At 38.6% G+C, this 24,594-nt stretch overlaps 1 protein-coding gene across 1 annotated transcript; it reads right to left on the reverse strand.

The window, feature by feature from the left end:
• Positions 1–8,544: 8,544 nt before the first annotated feature.
• TDRD15 (tudor domain containing 15) lies at positions 8,545–14,574 on the reverse strand. Its single transcript, XM_052810335.1, has one exon. The coding sequence runs from the start codon at positions 14,560–14,562 to the stop codon at positions 8,545–8,547; it is 6,018 nt and encodes a 2,005-aa protein (XP_052666295.1). The 5' UTR covers positions 14,563–14,574.
• Positions 14,575–24,594: the final 10,020 nt, after the last annotated feature.

Consider the following 24,594-nt stretch of genomic DNA (forward strand, 5'->3'; position numbering starts at 1 on the left):
AGAATTCCTTTGAGGAGACATTGGAAAATAGGTTTCCCCCTGCCCAAGAAATTGTCTAGCTCCTAGGCTTGAATACTGTGGCTAGAGAAAGGGAGACATATCACAGCTCTTTAATACTTTTTGTACAGTAAAACAGCTTCAAGGGGGTGAGTAGCAAGCTTATAGCTTGAAGGTGGGAAATGAGAGATGAAGGTTTGAACCCTTGGAGGCAGAAGGGGGAATACTGGCTTAATGCAAAAGTAAGTGAAATTCCACTTATATGGAATGTCAGATTAGAGGAGATCAATGGCTCCATGGCTTAAAAGAAAATGAACATAATTAAAGAGCTTGATCATATATTATGTGTTAAGTTCAAACCCCTATGAAATCAGGGTGATTAAACACTAAAGAATTAATCAGAATCAAAGTCTGTCAAATAGTGTTTTCTCTTAACACCTTGGTATTCCTTTAAAGTACAAAAAAAAAGACTATTAAAGCCATTTAAACTCTACTTTTACTCCATTTCTTTTTATTTGCAGCAAAATAATTTCACAGAACTAGGTCTAGTTATATTTCAGGGTCACCCAGTTGGATTCCTAATGTTTACTGCTCAGTAAAAATTACGCTGCAATCACAGTTTTAATTCCTTCATTATGCAGATCCAGACATGGTAGTCCTAGAAACTTTCTTATTAAATCTGCAGGAATCAAGATAACTATCCCTAAAGTCAGTTCAGAGCTGAATAAATATTTTCATTATTTTGTTTTCACAATGTTTATTATTATGGAAAAAAATTGATTCTTGAAGAGATTCAAGAAATAGAAAAAATGAGTTTATCAAATGTGTCTCAATAATTAAGAAACAGAAATTTACTGGGCATTAATGGCAATGTGCATTTTTTAAGTGCTTTTGAATACCCTGTCTGCAAATATAGTATCTATGTATCTACAGAAATCAGGAACTTGCCACCAAACATTTTCTTATATCAGGCCTCTCCTAAAATAGCATCTCCAACCTTTTTCTCCCACTCTACTTATTGTAATGTTTCACTTTTTCTCAGAACAGAAGCAGAGAGATCATCTCTTAAAGGAAATTTAAAAACGGGGTAAATACCCTGCAAACGCCTGCCAGGAGCCATGCCTGCGTGCACAGAGCCAGCAGATGTCAGTGCAGCTCACACGATTCATCAAAAAACAACCAGCCTCCAGCAAACTGAGAGGAGGAGCTCATCCCAGTGTGTCTGTAAAAGGCACTGCCACCATACAAACACCTTCTAGATGAATCCAAAGAGGAGTTAGTATCACAAACTCCTTTCACATCAAGTGTTTCCTGCTGCCTCACACATGCTGAATGCTAAAAAGCATTCCCAGCTGTAACTGAAGCAACTTTACCAGTCTCTGCTATTCCCACTTTCAAATCAGCCAGTAAGAGCTTTTTACAATCGGAAAGCTGTTATTTTCAAGGAATCCCTGCTCCGCCAGGAGTACTCAAAGGGTATCATGATACTTTTGCCCTGGCAGATTGCCTTGCCCCACACTTACAAACAACTCCTTGACTTTCTGAGGACAAAGTCTTTCCTCCCCTCTTGTCATACCTCCATGTATTTCTGCAGCATATACACTCTGCAATGTCGCCATTGAATGTCATATTTTATATCCATGTATAAATTATAAAACATAGCTGACACAGGCCTTTAATACCTATGGCATGTAGCGCAAGATCAGATAAAATGGTGATGGATCATGTTGGGTGGCAAAATATTTAAGATCACTGACCCACACCAAACTTACTGGTAAGCATTTCTGTAAGAGCCATGTAAGCAGATGTCTTAAAAATTCACTGCCTTTTGTAACAGGGATATTTGCACTCCTCTAATGGAAATATTTCTTACAGAAAGACTGCAAGTCTGGGACAATGAGTAGGTGAGCACATATATCCTCAAGAACAGTTATCCTTTCAGATTTATGCAATTAGCCAACATATAAGCACTGTGTACAGTGTTACAGATAGTTGGTGAAAGAGCCAAGTACACTGATGAGTCTACAGCAAAGGAATGTATGGAGATATTTTAAACACCTTGGAGAGGGAGGGAGGGGCAGGGGATGGAAGACATGAGACAAAAGGAGGTAGTTTAAGCTCCTGTTCCCAAAGCCACCTCTCAAGTATCTAAAGGGACATGAACCACCTGGCAGGCTGACAGGCTTTCTGTGTACCTCAACCTACTGGGGCACCTCTGTCCCAACAGTCTCTTTCTATAAACACAAGCTGTTTTGCAAAGGCACCTTTTCCCAGTGGAAGCTTCCAATCATGGGTGGAGAAAGCCAGACAGAATACCTATGTAGTCTTCATTCATTTGCCATTTACACTTAAACTGGTAGTGGAGATGGCTTGAATGAAACTGGCTAACCATGTGCTAAAATAAGATTTAGGGACTTTCACGTGCTTAATTCCAGAAGCAAGGCTTTGGAAGCTACTCAGGTATGAAGAGTAGCTGCAGCAGTAACAGGATAATTCAAGTGAAAAGGGACTTCTAGAGTTCACTTAGTCAACCTCCTGCTCAGAGCAGTGTCAGCTATGCGGTCAGACCAGGTTTGTCAGAAATTTATCCAGTGGGGTGTTGAAAACTACCACGGATGGAGACTGCACAATCTCTCTGGGCAACCTTCTACAATGCTTGACTGTCCTCATTCTGAAAAGGTTTTGCTTCCCAGTCTAAACCTCTCATTTCAGTTTATGGCCATTTGTCCCTGTTATATTTTGTCATACTTCTGCTGACCCATTCCTCCAGCTTCTCCCTCTGGATTGCAGCCTGTGGCCCTCAAGGTGTATCAGCTGGTCCTCCCAACTCGGTATAATGTGCAGACTTGATGAGTAAGTATTCCATTCCTCCTCCAGGTCACCGATAGAGATGTTTAACAGGACAGGACCCAGGATAGGCCCCTCCAGTACTCCACTTGTTAACAACCTCCAGACAGAGCATGTCCCATTAAACACTATGCTCTGAACCCAACTATCAAAACAACTTTTTACCCATCTGGTTCTTGACCCATCCAGAGAGTAACATCCTACCTCAGATACAAGAATATTGTGGTAGAATGTTGAAAGCCCTGCAGAAGTCAAGGTACAGGACGTCCACTGATCTCCCCTCAGGTTGGTCAAGACTGATTTACCCTTGGTAAATCTGTGCCAAGTATTACCAACCACCTAGTTCTCCTTCATATGCCCAGAAATGTGTTTCAAGAAGGCTTGCTCCATGCTTCTCCCAGGTACCAAAGTGGGACTGACCAACCTGCAGTTTCCCCAATTTGTCTTTCGGGCATCTTTTGAAGATAGGTGCAACGTTTGTTTTCTTCCAAACATGTAATCTCCCCTAATCTCTATGAAAGGACATCAGCCAATTCTCTCAGCACCTTTGGATTTAGCATGTCAGGTCCCATGGACTTGTAAGGGTTGAGTTCTCTTGTAGGATTTGACATACCTTGCAAATCTGAACTCCAGCTCTAGCTCCTCCTGCTTATATCCTAGGCTGCATGCATTTTTATACACGTTTGACACAGCCTGCCTTCTACTGTTTTAGTATTCCTGAGGTCTCTATTGTTTCCATCACACTGTACCCTTTTCTTTCCACCACATCCACCATTTCTTAACTCTGACTCACATTCCCTAACCTCATTGTTCCCGGTTTAAAGCTTTCCTCACCACACTGGACAGCTTGTTGGCACAGATGCTCTTTCCTCACTTTGTCAGGTGGATCCTGTCTCTGCCCAGCAGTTCTCAATTCTCAGAGGGTCCTGCTGTCATAAAAACAAAATTGCTGTCAATAACATCAGCTGCATAACCAGGTATTAATGCACAAGACCAGTTTGCTCCTCCCCCAGCCTCTTGTATCCACACTCAGGACTAAGAATGTCACCTGCATCACCAGGTATGAGCAAAAGGTCCTGCCGCAGCACTAAGCCTATTAATTAGCTAAGGCCTTTGATGGGACCTGGGAGGGCGGTGAAAACTATTCAGGGGTGAAGATACCATGTGAGCACAAAACAGATTATTCTGTTGCTCTGGTATTGGAAACTGCACATAAGAAACTGCTTGTGCTTAATTAGAGTTCGGTCAAAGAGTAAAGACCAAGTCAGATAATTTTCTCTAGGAAGCATACAAAATAAATGAAATGTAAGCAGCATAAACCAAATAATCAGAAGGCAGTCTTGGGCTACAAGGCTGCTGACATCTAGGTGACTGTACCATAATACCATAAAGGGCCCAGACTGCTTAGGTAACACTGTAATACCAAATCTAGGTAGGGATGTAGGACAATGAAGAAAAAGTCATGGGGGATGGGTTGTTTATTTGGGCGGAGTATGGGCAAAGACAAGGCAGCACAGGGGCAGCAAAAAAAAAAAAAAAAAAAAGATTAAGGTGGTTATACCTTGTTCAAACACCATTCCCACTGTAGAAGTGCAGTTGGCTATGGACAGTAGTGAAGCTTACCTCCAGACTTTGGTCTGCAGCTAACGAAGCACACCCAAGCATACATATACACTTCTCTGTGGATATTAAAGGTAATTAGAAGCAACATCAGAGGCTCTTTTGCATTCTTAAGTTTGCTTTTTTTTTTATGGAAGAGATGATCATTTGTTAGTTTCTAAGAGCTCTTCTTCATGCTCTACACTCCTATTTAATTTCCCATCTTTTTATTGTGAGCTTTAAAAATCTTTACACTCTAGGTTAGCACTGAAACCTAAACTTCTGCCTGAAAGCCAAAAATTCTATGCTTCCTGACCCACACAAACATTCAATAACTAGTCAGCCATTTCAAAAGTCCAGAACCACCCATCTCCTATCTCCAATGAAACCTTTTCATTCTCTGCCTCTCTTCCTCCATGAATCCTTAATAATCTCAAGTCTCCTTCTCTCAGGCCCACTATTTCTGCCAGCTGAGGTGTGAACACATTTCCTTCTGGAGATAGTACAGGGTTACTCCTGAATCAGCCAGAAAGAATCAGCAAAATCAGCAAGAGGTACTCTTCCTCTAGGGAGTAACACTGCATGGTAAGTTACCAAAACTCAAGCATCTTATAGTGCAGTTATACTACCTAAAAGCTCCCTTGGGAAAACAAAGCAGAAGAAATTACACACACACATCCTTTCCCCCCCTCCAGTTACAAGCAAGCTTTATGGAACATTATAAAATGCCAAAACATCAGGAAAAACGTCTAAATAATCTTTTTAATACAGTTTAAATGTTCAGCAATGTACATCTTTAGAAGTAAATAACAGAAAATGTTTCCCAAAGTCACTGCATACAAATCTAAAAAAGTTTTAAGTAATAGTATTGTAACAGTGTGCCTATCTGGCATATAAGGCCTGGCTGCCTTTATAGAGTGTGGAAGTGAGAGTACATCTGACTAGCACAAAGCAGATGAAGGCTGAGTGTGGCACACATCTCATCTAGAAAGCTGTACAGCAGGAATCTGGTACCATATGTACAGCACTCAAAAGCAAACCATGATTCAGTGCAGGACAGATATAATCCACTTCACAGCTGCTGGCCTAGAGGGCAAGGATTGTTCCTTGGCACCATCCCACAAACAATTTACTGAGGTAGCTTCACATTTTTTCCAATGCATTCACCAACCACAAAGGTCACAGAAAGCTTCAAAATATTCAGAATGATTTAGGCAAGGCAAGTTACACACAGAAGCAAAGCATTTTATTACTCAAGACAAAAAGGCAGAATACTGAACACATCAGTATACACAGTACTACTTTTAATTCCAAACAAATATAACCAGTTCTCTATCACCTTCATGGATTAAAAAAAGATAAAAATAATCAAAGTAATCAATGACACAGTATAAACAAATACAGAAATACATTTAGGAAATACAACCAAATTATAAACAGTAGTTTCCAATTAAATTTTACCAAATCAAAGTAGTGGTTTTGCTCAGAATTATGCTTGCCCAAAAACAAACAGGAAAACACACCTAAACTTCCAAATCCTAAATAAATGACAGTTTCTTTCAACTAGATTACAAGTATAGCCTCTCCTACTTACAAGAAAAATGCTCTTAAAGCTGAGGTTGGGGGCAGGGGAAGTATACACCAAAGAAACAAGGCTGGGAATAAAATCCATAGCCAGACATGCCAGAACTTAATCTAACATAACATCACCTTGTAATGCACTTCTGAAAATCCATATCAACAGTTGCAACAAAAGACATTCTCCATATTTACAGGTGCAGCATAATCCTGAAAATACTTCCATTTATCTGGTTTTTCACTTTAAGCACTTTGGGTATCAGACCTTCAGAAAAGGAATTATTATCATAAGCTAGACTCATTATGAGTTGAAAATAAAACACACATTCTTGCAAATAAAACTAACATTTGCAATTTGCAGAACATAAAAATAGTACACACACAGCTGTTTATTTTTTCTTAATCGTCCATCATTTCTAGGCTCCATTTTGTAACATTAGGTAAGCAGTGTTCTACAACTACACAGAAGTTAAAGCACAACATACTTTACATCAGCAAAAAAAACCCTCACAAAATATGCAAGTTGTGTATTAATACTACACCAACAGAACTGGCATTTAGGGTATCCAGATGATCTTTAAGAAGAAAAGACACCCAAGCACCTGCTGTTCCAACTGAATGACAGCCAGAAGTTAGAATCAATTAACCCTTGTCAGTGCCTCTACAAGAAAATTAAGTATTGCTTGGCACTACAATGAACGTAGCCCAGTGAAGTAAATGTAAAGTTATCACTCAACATGAGTAATGTTGCACAATACAATCATTGTTTTATCATGAGACCAAGCAGTACGTCAAACCATTGACAAAGAACATGCTGGGTCAGCTTGTAATCTTAACTAGGGAAAACTTTAAATTCTGCAGCAACATAATAAAATGGTGCAATATAAAGAAAACAGTTAACAATCAAAAATGGTTACAGAAAAGCCCTCTATTTAATCAATACATTAAGGTAACACTTCTGATACTTTAGCTAATACTTAAGAAATTTTATCTTCTGCATTTTCCCATTTGTTACTAATGGACATCTTTTGCTTGTATGCTGAAAATATTTGCATGCTTTTTGAATAATTCACCAGCAGAGTTAACTTTGTAAAGATCAGCTGGCATTGTTTTCTCTCTTATTTATTCTAATTTCCTGGACACATCTCTCCTTTAAAAAATTAAATTCTGTTTTCCAGATTTTTCACAGGAATTAAATACATAATGATATCCACGGATCGGGGGGGGGGGGGGGGGGGGGGAGTGTTCTTAGATCTTATTTGCATATAGAGATGCATTAGATGTATTACCTATCATTAGGGTTGTATTCATTTTTTCATTTACATTCAAACAATCACAGGGCATACAAAGAAAATCCCTCAAACCTCAGGCCTTTTCATGCTTTATCTTTGTCCACACAACTGAGGAAGGAGGTGCAGGAAATAAATAAATAAAATAAAATTAAAAAAAAAAAAATCAGAGACATCTGACAAATTCTTATAATTTCAGAATGGTTACTGAAAAACAAAAGAAGTTCTAAGACACATACTGCATATCATCTCTTTTCAGTTCTGAGATTTCCTCCTCCTACAAAGAAGAAAAAAAGAAAAGGCTCTGAATGTTTCCCTTCAAGATACAGACTAAGTGCATGGAGAAAACTTCCTCTCTTCAGTTTGACAGATGGGTGGGGAGGATGGAGGACAGAGATCAGTGGAACATGCACAGTCAGCAGAGAGAACCACCCCCAGTTGTGATGCAACTCAGATACCAAGAGAACCTTGAGACAGGTCAATGGCATCTTTACACCAAAAGCTGAGTGAAAATAACTTAATGGGTGTCTCTCCCATAAATGAGGATGCAAGTTTTTGGCTTATTGTTAGTAAACTTTCTCCTACCAAGAGGAAAGATATACAGGGAAGTTCAGAATTAGAAACAAAGAGAAGAATATACAAAGATACTTGGCATCTTTGTTTTCTGAGCATCCAAAACAAGGAGGAGACAACACCACTGTAAACTAGATGTTACTGCAAATAAAGTTTTGTATGTATACACACATAAATTGTAAAAGCATTCTGACAGAAAGGTTTGCCAAAAACGTGATTGTCTAAATAAATGTAAGAAGATCTTGGAGAAAAAAAAAATATATATATATACTAAGAGCAGTATCTGTTTGGGTTTTTTTTAAATGCATTGAAGAAGTATTTTCCTAACTGCAGTCTACTTATTATTCAAATAATTATTATGAGAGTATCTTCACACTCACTGCCTTTCTAGACTGTGGAACATCAGAATCATAAGCCCCAACCAGTGCTTCTGGTAGCAGATTTACTCTGTGTTACGTCAATTTTACTTTTCTTATCATCACAATGCTGAAAAAAATCCCAACTTCTTCACAGTGTTGTCCATCTTTGGCAGTTTTTTCTTTTCTTTCAGTGTTACATGAACTCAGATCCTTTGTTAATGATATTCCAGCGCCCACTTTACCAGACTTCCTTATACAAAACTTTATCATAGATACTCCTATGCTTCAGATACTTTTTTGCTTCACTTCTTTGCTTTATTTCTGTCAGCAAAATAAGAGTTTTCGTCATAATTATAATCTGGTTCACATAGGGAAGCACAGTAACTAGAATTTGGACATTGAGGCTGCAAATCTGTTTTTTCTGTTTTAATTCTGTCAACTTGAATGAGGCAGCACCTACTTCTAGAGTTGACTGCATGGCCAGCAGCAATTAAGGCATGAGCTAGATTGTTCTCCTCATACAGAACATCCACCTCTAATCTCATTTCAGAGCCATAGTGTTTAAAATGAAATATCAGACCCGGTTTACTAAGAAGTTTCTGAAACAGAAGTTTAGCTTCATCACTCCAGTATTGCCCATTGGCAGGAACTGTATCATGTAAAGAGCAAGAGTGTGCCAAGCGTGGTAAATAAGACAGACTTTCTGGAATAACTTTAAGTTTATGGATATCAGAGTAAGGGATGCTCTTCAGAAAGCCATAATCAATAAATGTAAGAGCAACAGACTGACTTGTTACTTCACTAATTTCTGCCCTGTTCCACTGTGCTTCCAGTCCAAACTTGATCAAGCAGCTAGCACCAGGAGCCACAAGTTCTTTTGGCAAAGCTGGCAAGTTGTCAGGAAGGTCAGAGAGCAGCAAAGACAAGTTTTGCATGCAATCAAATGAGACTTCAAACTGGATGCAGAAGTTTGAAGGATCAGTGACTGCAGTTGCAAATCCAGGATACCTTTTGCCACTCTGCAGCAGCATCCATGTGACTGAATTTATCTTGAATGACATATCAAACTCCTTACAGTCTGTATTACTGGATTTTTCCGGTCCAACAACAATCCAACAATCACTTAAGAGCTGGTTCAAATATTCCTGAAGCAGAATTTCCCCTATTAAAATATCTACTTCCCAGATATGAGAGGATTCCAAATATCTCAAAAACAAGATGCTTATTTCACGATTCAGGAGTGCATTTACTACATTGACAAACTGAATTTTCTTCAGTTTTTTAAAACAAACCCATTTACAAAACACAGCTTGTTTAGGAATATTTTTAATCTCATCACTGAGCATCTTTGCATTATTTAAGGACACCATCTCACACTTGCCATAATCCATGAAAAAAACTAGCATTAACTTCTCCCTGACAAATTTCTTTATCACTTTTGAACGATACCACTTCAAGTTCCTTTCAGATTTTGTCATGTATTCCAATCCTTCTTCAATGTCATCCACTCTAAGCAAATCACTTCTTTGTGCTTCTTTGACAAGCATTACATTTAACTCACGCAGTATTTGCAAATTTCTAAGTAACTGTACATGAAATTCTCCACTCTCTGAAATATTAATTACTTCTGCTCCTTCTACCTGTCCAGAATTTAGATCTTGAGGAAGGACATTTAAGGGTGTTCTAGAAGTATTTTTCACCCTAACAGCTTTAGTTTTACTTTGAACATTCCTAGACTTTCTATCTCGAGGATTACCATTTGTAACCCGAATTTGTTTTGGCCTGTTTTCCTGATGATGCATTGGTGTGTTTTGCCACCTCACCCTGCCTTTTTTCTGCAGAAGGTCATTAGATATAGACTTTCCACCACAAATTACATCTACTTCCCATCGCTCTCCATGTTGCTGTAAGAACTTGTAAGTGACTGGCTTGTTATTTATTTTGCTTACAAAAGAGGAACTACTTTTACTAGTCCAGCTTTCATCAGGAACACTTTTTGCTCTGCTAAGGAAACAATGAACACTGAGCCTCGGCAAAGTTAAGAACTTTTTCTGAATCCTGGAGATTTTTGAAGGACTTACAACTGCTGCATTACCATAGTCAATGAACTCCACCTCAAAGGAGTTTCCCAATTTCAGAGTTTTAATAACTGCTCTATAATAAAAACAATCACTGTCATGTTCTACAACAATGAGATCCCCTACCATGAGCTCACCTAAGCAATCTTCATGACCTATATTCACCATGCTTTCATTTAATTCTTTTGCTAGTTGTACTATTACGTTTTCATCCTCTGCAAGCTGAACATAGAAACTTGATGGACTATTCATATGAGAAATACACCCTGCTACTTCAGAATTCACCTGAATATGACGCTGAGGAAGACTTGTTAATTTAGGTATATTTTCATTACCCCTTTCCTGCTGACCTGTGTAATTTAGTCTTTCATTACGAGATTCAGAGAGAGCATTTACAGTTATTTCCTTTGAATTTACAGCAGGATAACAGAGTGAGTGAGAAGCAGGCTCTCCAACCAGAGGTTCCTCTCTGTGCTCCAGAACAGCACTAACAGTATTTCTAAAACCTGGTTCTTCACTGTCCTGTAAAGTTAGCAGTTTTGAGGACCCACTACACAACTTTTGTGTGCTACATGCAGTTTGCTCTTCACCTCCAAAATTCTGTCCAATATTTGTCTGATAATATTTATCATATACTTGGCCTTTTGCTTCAGTTTTCAATTTAACTCTTTCAGGATTTTTAACAGTTACTTTATTAATTTCTTTGTCATTTTCCATGTGACATATCATTCCTCTGTTACTTCCAACAAATTGTTCCATACAATTTTTCAGTGTCAATTCTTCCAATATTTTTTCTTTTATTTTCTGACTTACTTTGAGCTGTCCATCATACAACTCCACAATAATCTGTCCGTCTGATTCTCTGGATACAATTACAGCCTTCAGCAGTTTACCAAGGAATGTTTCCTCAAACCACCTAGTAACTCTTGCTGGAATTTTTGTCTCCCTAAGATCTGACAGAGAGCATTTAATAGCTTGCATGGGTGTGAATATTAGGTCAGTGGCAAAGTCTGGAATAGGCATCAACTGGTCTCTCTCTACCATATTCTTATTTCCAAAATCCACAAAGTCAGCACATAGATAGGATGTTGATTCCACGGGAAAAGCCAAAGCTCTATAAAAGAGACCATCTTCAAAATATCTGGCTATACATAATCGCATATTGCTGGTATCGTATTTCGCATTATTTGACATCTTACTTATGACACTAACCTTCTTCATCAATGCCTCTATAGTTTCAGTGTTTCGATTAAGCTGACAATAGAATTTTGAAGGACTATGTATATGAGTTATATAAACCTCCTCCTCACTTCCAGTTTTTATATCAAAAGATGAGTAGCAAAAACTGTACAGAGAACCCAAAGATGTAAGGTTTCTCAGACCAATATATTCAGACTGGGTGAGACCACATTCTCTGAGGAATTGCTCTGCACTAATAGATGGAGTCTGTAAGTCAACTACATTGAATAAACAGTTGGGGCTTACAAGAATAAGAGCATAAATGATGCAAGTCAGTGGTCCTCTAGAAGCAGAAATGAAGTCTTCAAAACATCTGCATACTTCTTCAGAACAATTGAGTGAGTCAATCTGTAAGGGTACATTTTTAAGTCCACATCGAAATGCTTGACTTTCCAGAGTTAGGAAATCAGGAAGAACAGCTTGAAGATCTTTAAGTAAAACTCTTTCCCGATAACCATAGTCTACAAAAACCACATCAACTTCATTTGTGGATACTTGCTGCACAACAGTTGCTCTATACCACCTCCCATCTTTGGGACATTTAACAATACAGGCAACCTGTCCAGTTTTGTAAGGACTGGTATGCTCTTTATAGTAAGTCTGAATTTGTTCCATTAAGTTATTTAGCTCTGGCAGTTTGCTTTGCAACTGACATGAAAAGTCTGCTGGGGAAACAATGCAAGAACACACCACTTCAAAAACAGCCCCTGGTTTAAACACAAAGTCTTTATAAAGTAATTTTTCCTCACATACCGATTTACACCTTTTAGTAATAGCACCTTTTCCAAAACAGGACAGCACAACAGATTCTCTCAGAACTGAAGGCACATTTAATGACTTTTCCTTCTGAAGCATCTCTCCATTTCTGGATACCTTATGTTTACGAATATTACGGACACTCTGTGTATTTACTTTTTTTTTTTTAAATTTGCAGGGATTCAGATCTTGCCTTTTTTTTGCTGAATTAACAACACAGTCTGGTATCTTTTCCCAGTATTCAGCATATCCAGCTTGAACCATACATGTGGCAATATCTCCTTGCTGCAAACCACTCCTATAATGCGCTTTAACAATATACTTGTTGTTTTGCTTTCCAATGACATGAAGCAGCAGTAGTTTGTTACACACAATGCCTCTGAAGAAATCAGTTTCTTTTTTAACCCACACATCATCAACAGGAAATGTGCAAGCAAGTGCACAACACATAGCTAAAGCTGGTAAATCAGAAAACTCAGGAAGCAATGTTTTCACATCATAACAGGGTACTGTATCTGTATTTCCAAAATCCAAAAAATAAACAGTAATGTTTACATGAAGCACTTCAATGACAACACCCCGATAATAATGCATGTCTTTGCTATACCGGGCACAGCACAGCAATCCAGGTTCTGGGTTTTTAAGGACCATTTCATCAGCTCCACATTGGTTATATGCGTCTGCAATATTTTTCATCAAGGCTTGAAATTCATTCTGATATTCACATGTTTGAATCCAGAAGTCAGATGGATTTATGACATATACCACAATAGCAGTATAGAAAGAATTCATTTGCATTTCTACTCTTTTGCAGTAGCTTGACAAAGAAATATCCCATTCAGGTAAGCAGGTTTTTATATGTTTATTTCCAGTACAATTCTTAAACGAATTGTATCTCTCATGACATGGTTTGTAGTTTAGAGCAATACTTGTGATTTTTGTTTCCGAAAGTGAGACACATGATGCAGCTGCCTCATTCAGGTTTTCTGGATGCTTAGCATTAACCCCAAGATTTTGCTTTTGCAGCGTAATATAATACAAGCGTTTAATGTCATTGAATAAATCAACATGGACACACACAGAAGTTTGTCCTATCAAGGCCTGTATAAGTTCTTTCAGCTGAGTTTTTATTACTCTTTCATCCTGACTACCAAAACAAGACAGCGCACATGGAAATGAAATCATTGGTAATGCCATGAACTCTACTTTAAGTTTCTGAACGCAACTAGATGGCACAGCTTCAATATTGCCAAAATCCATAAACCAGACTTCCACACAGTCAGAGAGAAGCTGTTTTATCACTCCTCTATGCCACTGTCCATTTTGCCTTTTGGCAGCACAGAGTAACCCTAAAGTATCAAAAGATTTATTATTTTCTGTACTGATAGCTTCATAGTACAAATGCATAGCTCCTGTCAAATCTTCCAGCTCTTTCTGCCGTTTCTGTATCTGACAGTAAAATTTATTTGGGCTTACTGCAACAGTTATTTTTACATTTTCTTTACTGCCAACAGGTAGATGTGGAAAGAGATCATCTGGAACTGGCCAAAAATCTGTTGGTTTCTCAGAATTACTGAAAGCAAGCAACTCCTTGACTGGATACTTCTGTTTCAACAATTGTGGCACTCTCTTACAAAGTATTCCTTGGGGAAATGCTCTTAACATTTCTACAATAAGACAAAATGAATCTCCATCAATAAATTTTCCTAACTGCAGTTCAAGAACATCACTAATGATCTTTGGCACTTCTAGAATAAACAGTTGGTATGCTAGAACAGCTTTCACATGACCTGTAATCTGTAATCCTACCAGAGAAGAAAAATAGTTAATGGCTTTTGGACCCCATTTTTCTCCAAGAGGAAGTATGCTTGCAAAAACACCCAAAACTACCTTTGGAGGCAGCTGAAACAATTCATCACAAGCAGAAGCAAGATGTGTTTCCTCAACCACTAGCACTTGCCCAGTGTCGATAAGAAAAGCCTCACAGATATGCTCTCTCTTTTCCAGAACTCTTCCTCTATGCCATTTTCCTTCTGTGTCTTCCACCAAACAAGATCCACCAAGGTACACATTATCTTTTACTTTGAACACACGTTGTATTTCATTTTGTAGTATGTAATAGTCAAGCTCGCATCCTGCCTTGTATTGACCCTGGAACACTATAACCAAGCATTCAGGATGGCATTCAATATGAGTTATCTTCAGATTCATATCTACTATGTTTGGTGAAGGAGTTGGAGATTCCATCCTGTCTGCAAATAAAAGGAGTAGGATCAGCCTGATTATTTTCCATATTTTTTCTTTGTCAACTAATTCCTTACAGGAAATCTGTTTTCAAAATGCTTTAATAGCATACTACTACACTTCTGGTTAAAGTGTATACTAAACATTTAACAATGTCATGTTTTATGCAACTGGGATACACCTGACAATTCTCTTTGTGAAGACATGTTCAGGTAACAACTGAAAAAAAGTACCTCTGGACTTGTTCTTGGGGCCACAGACTAATTTTATCAATTGACAATAATTTGTAATCAGAAAGCTCTTCACAGAATAACACAGAGAATTAAAGATTATATCAGGAAACTGGGGGGGGGGGGGAATGGACATGCAGGGATGTGGAACAGGATAGATGGCCAGGAAGATAACTGTATTTCTTCTCAGAAAAAGTATTCCTGCTCAAAGAAAACAAAAGAGTGGAAAGCAACTCATGTCATTTATACAATGTCTGCTCATCTAACAAACGTTACTTACATCCAGGAAATTTAACTGCAAATCTCTCCAAAGGAGATCCAATTCAGTGTTTCACTACACTGGACATGCAGTTACAAGGAGAGTTTACCTGCAAAAGTATTCCCAGCCTGTTTCTCTCTCTTTTTAATATGTGTATGACCAAGGACTCCTCCCCTACTCACCCTGCTTTTTCTATGCAAATCACTTCAAATCAATGACACCTTATAGCTCTGTGCTTTACTGTTTACTTAATCTGGCTGTCTATCCACTATCAGGTATAGCTGTAGCATATTTTTAGTTTTCATAATTGCAAGGACATACAGAAGACATTATGTCCAACATTTCTGCACTGCCCATCAACTAACAATTGTGCCAGGTCTGTTTTGTATGGTCTCAACACTCCAATGCTGACAATTTAAGTATCTTCAAACCCTTCAGATACTTCTCTGACCTTCATCTATAATCTGGTCTCCAAGATCAGCTTCCAGTTCCATTTTTGTCAATGGATCTGTGATTTCACATTATTCAAAAACGCTATGCATGCCCATAATTTAACCAAGCAATTCTATGAAATAAACTGGTGTGCTAACAATGTAATTAGGGGTAGACAACATCTGTCAAATGCAAAGACAGTGGATAAACACACAAAGATTGACTGGACAAAGCATATACTTGATTTGTGAATTTTTATGTAAAGCTGAAAGTGAAACTTGCCATTTCAACTACAAGTTATTAGAGCAACATCTTCCTCAGCCTGCAAAAAATCTTCAATGGAACTGCCATGATAGTTTATCATACATGAAGTAGCTAGTGATCATACAATCTCTCTTCAGAATAAATATTGATGCCTATCATGCTAGTTCCACAAAAAAAATAATTAATAAATAAATGAGTACTCCTACTGTAAAGCTTACCAGAATATCTCAGGCAGGAGGAAGGAGGATACAGAGCTTCTCAAAAAAACCCAACAAACAAACAAAAAAACTCCAAACCAATAGCCACTCAGAAAAACCTCCCAGTAAAAGCAGTATCTAATCTAGCTCTGACAAATACCTGCTTAAACAAGCCCCCTCCTATAATAAAATATAAAATAGAAAGCTAAATTATGGGGGTTTTTTAGTGAAAGAAAACAGCCTTCCAAAAAGGGTTCTCTCTGCCTGGAAGAAACACTTGATCACTAGAGAGAATCAAGCTTTTGAAGATGCACCACTGATGCTTCGGGCACCTTCCCCCTCCACCGAAACAAAGCCCTGGCTGCAGAAACACATAACAAATGAAAACAATTTGTGCATCAACGTTTCCTTGCCCATTGTCACAGCCCAAATAGCAGTATCACACAGATACAGTCACATTTATACAGTTTACAAAAATGACCTTTTGTTCTTTACTCACCTATATAATAGTTAGGACTTATTCAGAACACACCTTTAGAAACCTCAGCCCTCTTTTAACAACACTGCATCTCTCTACAAGGAAAGATGATAGAAAAATCATTAGAAGAATACAGGTAAACTCAATTCTTGTACTACTTCTCTAAATCCTCCTCCGGCCCAACAAACACACCCTGAAGAGCTCCTCGTACCTAGTTTAATTACAGTATAAGATTTCAAAAAACAAAATTACAAAACTGAATCCATGGTAAGGCCATTTTCACTGCAGCTCAAAAACCACACCAGTCAGAACACTACACAGATAACCTACCACCTACTTTCTAAGCAGGAGTGGTCACGCATTTATTTTTGTTTGCAATACTTCAGCCATCAAGTCTATACTCTATCGTGCACCACTACAGGGCAAACAAACTTACAGCTTAACAAAGGGGTTTTTAAATGCAACCAAGTGCAGGACACATGCGACAGCTTAGAGTACCTGCGCTGCCCTCCAAAAGCAGCAGCTCTGACCGGGGCTGTTCGACGCCCCAGGCAGTGCTCGCCTGAGAAGAGCAGGACGCAGAGCCCAGCTCGACTCGACAACGCGCGGACCGCCAGGCAGACGCTGCCGCCGTCAGGCGAGACCCGAAAGTGAAGACCGCCACCTTCCAGCGGCAGCAGCCGCTTCCTTGCCGCTCACAAGCGCGAAAGCGACGTGTGAGAGCCATAACCGCCAGAGCACCACCCTTTTACACCACCCCGACGCCAAAGCCAACAACCTACCGCCCCTGCCGCCACTCGCCCCACGCTGACAAAATGGCGGCGCGAGGAGCGCCTCTCACACGCTGCTCGGCAAGGCACGTGCACTGTGGCGCCAACCGAGTCTTAAAAGCCTCGTTTGTGGAGGATGGGGCTTAAGGTTGATTGGCAGGAGCGCGACGGGAGTGCCCAGCCAGTCGGCACGGCCCAAGGGCAGAGGTGCCGCCCCCTGGCTTAGGCTGAGGGCTGGCGCTGGTGGCCCGCGTTTCTGTGTGAGGGTAGCCTGGTCTAGTTCGGTTTTCTTTTCGAGTTGTGCTTGGTTGGTTGGTTGGTTGGTTGGGTTTTGCTGTTTTTCCTTTATGTTTGTACTTTGTAGCTGTCTTATTTACAAGGTGGTCTCTAAGTTTTATAAAAAGCGTCTGTGGGTCGCTAATCTTCTGGAGCTATCTAAAGAGGATTTGAGAGCTCTTACTCTTTACCATCATGAGGAGGAAATTCTCCAGGCTGGGAGGAGTACATCTTAACAGGGTGCAAAGTGCTGCCCCACTTGCTTTTGCATGCACGTCTGTTTTTTTGGTTTGGTTTGGGTTTTGGGTTTTTTTCCTTTGGTGGGGGCAGGGTGGGGGAGTAGGGTGGTTTGTTCGTGGTGGTTTCTTTTTTTAACTAAGAATACAAGCTTAGTGAGGTGATCACAATAAGGAAACTTGGTATGAAGTATAGTCCTACAAATATCAACAGATGCTGGTATATTTATAACTGATTTCATTCTTTAGAATAAGTTCAGATGTGTATAATAATTTCTAAGGGTTTACCTTCAACTTTTACAATTTTCTTCCACTGGTCAGGATTGCTGCAGCGTAGTTATGCTTTGCAAAGTTGGGAGAAAGAAAAACTGCTTTTCCAATTCTTAGAGATAGTAGTAATCTCCAAATACAGATAATACATGTTTAAAGTGGTATCTTAGCTACTGGAATTAACCCTAAAATTTGCAGGAGTTCTTAATTTAATTTTGCAGGTAAGCAGTCATGTTTGTCATGTTCAAGTTTTTTGTAAGAGCTACTCGGAACAACGGTTGTAGAGGTCTATCACCGATACGGCTTTAGCTTTGTATTTCTGGACAAAATTTCTAGTTTATTCTTGCATTCTTATGTTGGCCAACATAATTCCACTACTGGCAAATTATCTTGGAAGACTGAGGTTTGCTTGGTCTGTTTACTTCTTTAACAGAAAAAAACTATACATACTCCTTCTGAACTGTGAAGTTGTTTACTTTCTTCCGCAATGTAATGCAGTAATGTCCTGTGCATTCCCTCTGTACCCTAGTCTTCCCATTTTTGACTCGGCCTGTCTCAGCTTGGGTTTTGTTTTGTTTTGTTTTCCTAAGTAACAGCAGTATGCTTCAGGGTTTAGACATACATACTTCTCTTCAGGCAGCTCCTCTAGAAGGCCTTCCCACAGAAACCATCTTGCCCTCAAAAAGTACCTCTTACAGAAGGTACAGACTTTGGCAAACTTCTCAAGTCTTACAAGTAAATGAGTCTGTAACATAACAAGTCTGGGATGGCAAGTAACTTAGCAGCTTAGTATATGCCACACTCTTTTTCCCTTTTTCACTTCCCCCCCCCCCCCCCTTCATATAACTGTTTTCCTGAGATACTGTGTTTTGTATTGGTGTACTGGTTGGGCTTAAAAAGGCTCTCTTTTAAGACTATTTTAAATTTACATTGCCTTGAATATCTTATTACAGGAGAAGTAAAGAGATGGTCATCTAGTGTTTTTAAAGACTTTGGAGAACCTTACAAAACATCTGAGCATACTTGTGTCACTTCTAATAAAAAAAGATAGAATACCAGTATATTTAGCATAGTAATAGACTGATGAAAACCTTGTAATACTGAAATTTTCCTTTCTTTGGGGTGTTTTGAAGCTCTGACTAAATTTATCTATATAGTTTTACTTGGTGTTAGATGGTAAGATTTCACATTCATAGAAACTCTGTTAGTCTAATTAGGCAGTTATGTAAGAATGGACTTCATTAGTACCATATTTATAGAGAAGAAAGATAAGACCAAATCTTTTAAAGAAGTTACGTTCTTGCAAGATTAAAACCTCAGACTGAAATCTAGAACCCAAGATAGACATCTTGGCATCCTCTACAGTGTGAAGGGAGAGTGCTGCCTCAGAATGGCAATTCAGAAGAAGACTCAGGACTAGATAAGGAACATTCTTGAACTTACAAGTGCTAAGTATTACAAGGGGATGTGGGGTATGGCTATGTTTTTCCCTATAATTTAGGCTGAAGTCAGTCCTGACAACAACCCAAAACTCACTCCTGAAGGCAGAGTGCTACCACTGCTTTTTAAAGGCAGCAAGATCTATGTTTTTTCCTACTCAAATTACAGTAGTGATGGCAGCTGTAATATAATAATCTTATGCTTAGAGCAGTCAGAAACAGATTCTTGCAGTGTGAGTGAGTTTAAAAAATGTGTACTACTTCCCTGCAGTGTGCCTTAACCATGGGCAGTTATGCGTGGTGGAATACAGTGTGTCCCTCATGTTTGAAGTTGTGCTACTGTGGGATGGGTGCAGGGCAGGGGGGAAGGAAAAACAGAAGGCGTGACAGGGCAATCCGGCAGGGCCGATTGGATGCTGGAGCTTTCTCGCCTTTTTCTGGAAGGAAAGAAGATCTTTTTTGCTGGTTATGCTTTTGTTACAGAATTTCTTTGCAATTTACATCATTTCAGCCTGTGAAGGAATATGTCTTTTCTGACAGTGTGGGGGTTTTTTTAGTACATCTTTGGTTTGCTAAAGGGTTGTACAACTACTTTTTTCTTTTTTTTTTTTTTTTTCCCCCTCCCAGGCTTGATACCTACATTGGAAAGCAGAAATAGCAGTGTTGTGATGTCCCAGAACATCCCTATAGTGTGCTTCAGCAAACTTCCAAAACCTATTCAGTGTTTACACTTGATTTGTGACTGTTTTCAAGTATTGGTGAAACTACACATTCCACATTGATTAGTACTAAATCTCAAGGGGTTTTCCCACCTTTGCTTACAGTGTAAGTACTACAACCAACTCTGAGTTTTCATCTTTTTCACTTTATTGATCTTTACAAATTTTGTGTTGCTGTCATTCTCACAAAAAGCTGTATTTTCCTTCCTTGTTGTTGTTGTGAGGAAGCCATTAAATATTTTTGCTGTTTTATCCAGTATGGAAGGTTAACAAACTCTAGTAAACTTATTTATATTCCATTGACAGAAATAAGATACAATTGAAAAAGAATTTTGATCTCTGAGGCTTTATTCTCTTAACAAATCTTGGCCAAGACAAAACTAAAGTGAGCCTCAAGTTGTTCTTTGTCTATATCAAACTACTGAACAAGATGATACTTCATGTGTTCCAAAACATGTCTCTGTAAGTCCACTCAGAAATGTTTTCTCATCGGGAAAATTTTGCTATGACTCTTATATATGCTTTAGAAATAGTTAATGAAAACCTAAAACTTTTCACTAAAAAAGTCTTTAGTGGTCATGGTATGAAGTGGCTGTTCATACCTATTTTTATTCTGTAAGAGATGGTGGGCTGTTTCTGAGGCTGACTACATTCAATACACTTCCGTGTGAAATTTCTTGTGAAGGAGTGGATACTAGTTTTCCTTATAGATTCAAGTGTAGTGTAAAGAAAGTAAAAGTATTCTTCTACTGCACTTTAACAGAATATCGTAAATGAAGCTCTACTGCCAACTGTCTGCCAGGAGGTAGAACATAGCACTGTGTGAGTGAGCACCTTTGTTGAAATCAGATAATGAATAACTAATCACAGTTCTAGCTAACTTCCAACACTTAGGAAAATTGATTTTGAGGGGAGGGAGCATAAGACAAAGCTATCCTTTGTTGTAAAAACTAAGGGGGATTCTGAAACATATTACTCAAAGGATGGCTTTTGGATAACATGGACATTGATCTTCCAGTCTAAACACCAGCAGTAATCTGCAGCCTTCTTAAAGTATTCTTAGCAGGTGGTAAATATGTATTTGCTTTGATTCGAGCAGTGAAAAAAAAAAAAAATGAAGAAGCATTGCAATCAGTAGGATATCATATAAAAAGAGGAGAAGAATTATCAGCATCTTCTCTTCTGTTTGAGTTTTAAAATAAAAGTGAGTCTCACTGAATTCCTTGGGGAGTTGGGGGGTGGGTGGAAATTGGGTAACGACCTGCCGCTAAGGAAGGCAAGAGGTACAGGTTACAAGAGGATGGGAGTCTGTCCCCAACAGAGGAACAGAGGAGGGTTTAAGACTTAATCTTCTCCTTAATGTTTCCTTCCTGGGTGACTAAATAGCTGAACTCTCATGATGCTGGTTCTATGTGCAGTATGCTGACTGGAATGAATCCCGTTCCGAAGCACCTGACTTTCACAAAGAGTTATATAGAGATCATAACTGCTTTGATCCCACATAGGGAGAGAAGGAGAATTAAACAAAGCATATTCTACTTTTAATCCCCATGACTGTTCTGTATCTGTCCTTAGTGTTGCTATGACTGTTTCTGAATATTAATACCATAAAGCTGTTACTAAAATAGATAACTGTTACACTCTTTCATTTTTAGGAAGAACAGTCTGTCATAGCAAAGTACTTTGAAATTGTTTCCTGTAGGATTTGATTAGGTCATAACATGCTAAAGTGTATGGGCAGAGGAACTTACGCTCTGTGGCTTAGTTCCATCCCTCTCCAGCTTGAGTCTTGTGCAAACCTAAAAATACATCGGTAATTTTTCTTTGCCAGAAACCTTTTTTTTATTGCATGTAATCAAATTGCTTTTCTAAAAGGCACTGCAGCATTCCTTGTAATAATATTTGTGTTTGTCTTTTAAATAAAGAGCTTTGAAAGGGAAGATGTATGTAACACAGAAGTAAGTATGAGTCAGTGGCAACAGCAGAAATAGAGGACATTTCAATGTTCTAAGAACGTAGAGTGAAAGCACCTCCACCTATGATAAATCTCACAATAAATGGATCATTTTTGCCAGCTTAGGTAAGCCCAGATTTCTTGTTTAAACGATGACATTTACATTAGAAATAGGGGATATAAAAGTAATGGCATCGTTCTATTAGCTTTTCCTGAAAAAATTGGTGTCTCTTCAGAACCTTTCACACTACAAGACCTGTATAACACTTTTTTTTTTTTTTCCTGAAGTCAGTCCAAAAGGTTTGCTGGTTTTTGTAGTAGTCAACAAACTTGAAAAACAACAAGACTCAATAATCTCAAAACAAAAGTTTGTGCACTTTTTCCTATTTTGTCTTTGAAAGTGTGTCCTCAATGTGTTGTGTTTCTGTTAACTTGAGCGTTAGCCACTAGGTGGCAGGAACAACCACAAGTTTACCTGAATGCTTGGAAATACGCTTCTGTTACTTGCAGTGGAAGGAAGGAGCACAGGAGCGATTAATTCAGTCTGACCTGTAATGAAATATGAGGGTGCATGTGCTGTAGAGTTTCACTAGAAGGGTCATCACATTTATCACACCGTCTGGAACCACTTTAAGTGTTTTCAGGTAATCTGAACTAACTCTTGAAATATTTTCAGTCTATTTACAGTACCTATTTACTCAATATAGGGTCAAAATTTAATTTCAAATATTTTACTAGATCACATATAAAAAATATGGTGGTGGTAAGGATGATATTATGTTAATATCATCACTTACATGAAATTAGCCATTAACTCAGCAGCTTGCATGTAGAAAAGCAGAGGGTAGAAAGAGCTTTTACAAAATACTTTCAGTAGTAGACAATAGTTATTGTTGCTTCTTAAAATAGACATTGCACATTTCAGTGGCAATAAGTGTCAGAGCAGATATGGCCATATCTTCTGACATAATGGGCATTTTACAGGTGAAAAAACAAGTTGAGACTTGTTAAACAGTGGGACAAGCAGAAGGTAGAATGTCTGTTAATAGGGGCCTCCCAAAATAGATGAGTTTTGCCATACGTACTACGCCATACCAGTACAGCTGTGCAGATACAGACCCAGTATTAGTGGTGAGGTTGAGTTTCTCTGCTATGCAATTTGTATGGTGCTGTGTGGTAAGGTCACACCACTATGTCATCTTAAACATCAGTTAGGCCCATAATGCAGAGCTGTACGTAAGAAGATCCTGCACTGCAGTTTTACCCTGGGTACCTGTATCGGCTGTGTGGGATGAGAGAATGTCAGGGTCCATCTACATTAGCAATTCCTGCGGCACAATCAGAGTGGATGTGTAAAGTTAATGATTTGTGCTGGTGACCAAATAACCAAGTCAATAGGTTTTAAGGGAGGGAGGATTATTTAAGATTAGCTCGAGTGTAGTCACATGGATGGGATGTGTGCTAGCACTTGAAAAGCATTTTCTGAGTTAGTTTCATTCCAAAAAATTCATTCGTGCACTGTGCAATAGGTCTGCAGTGCTGATCAAAGCAGGGTAAGTGGGAATGGTAGGGAGATTCACCTCCTGTTCTGAACTAAAACTAATTTAAAAGCACCCAGAGGGAAGCTACACTTAGGCACTCTGTGGATAAATTCCCAGTTCTTCAGCATGACAGTGGAAGAGTAGGGCTAATGGAGAGGTTGAATGACCATACAGGAAAAGGAGTAACCATCTTCAGAATAAAACTTCAATAATTTCAATTCTTTAGATTCAAACAGTTCCATTTTGCACAGCAAATACTATATTTCTAAAGATCTATAGATCAAAATGTTTCTTTTTAATTTTGAGATTAGTTTATTCTGAGCAGGAAAAGGAAGTTGCATATGCAGTGGCAATTCTGTCATTAGAAATATTGAATAATATTTCTGATGGGTGGTGGAACAAACTATTGCATGTAGTGATGGTGGGTGAGCTAACTGAATTGTGAGTCATGAAATCACAGGAACTAAAAGGTGCAAAAAGACCTGTTAAATCATCTAGTTGTCTCTGAAGAGACAAACTGAATGATCTAATAGGTTTTTAACATTATTCATTTCTATGGTCCATATCGATTAACTAAGTTCTGGCCCCAACCCTACAAGCCGTATGTGAAGAAAGAGATGCAGCCTCTTGCAGAGTTTAATGAACACCATGGGTATCTGCAGAGGTACACATTTTGGATTATGCAGATCTGACGGTACTTGTGTGGTCGTAATTCATACTCACTTTAAATCTTAGCAAACTTGTTTGTGAATTTTACACATTCAAGTAAAAATCAAACTTCCCACACTCTCAACAAAATAATTTTTTTTTTTTTTTTTCTCAGAGACTGTCTGTGCATGTGTCCACTGGATGCATAATGTTTAAGGAACATAGTCTTACCTGGAATCTCTATGCATGATTTTCCTTTAAATGTAAAAACATGTCAGAAAACAAAAAGGCTTTGTTTGCTTAAGTTTCTCCACCTCATAGT

This window comes from Harpia harpyja, chromosome 15 (genome assembly GCF_026419915.1).
Source record: "Harpia harpyja isolate bHarHar1 chromosome 15, bHarHar1 primary haplotype, whole genome shotgun sequence".
In the NCBI taxonomy this organism is placed as follows: domain Eukaryota; kingdom Metazoa; phylum Chordata; class Aves; order Accipitriformes; family Accipitridae; genus Harpia; species Harpia harpyja.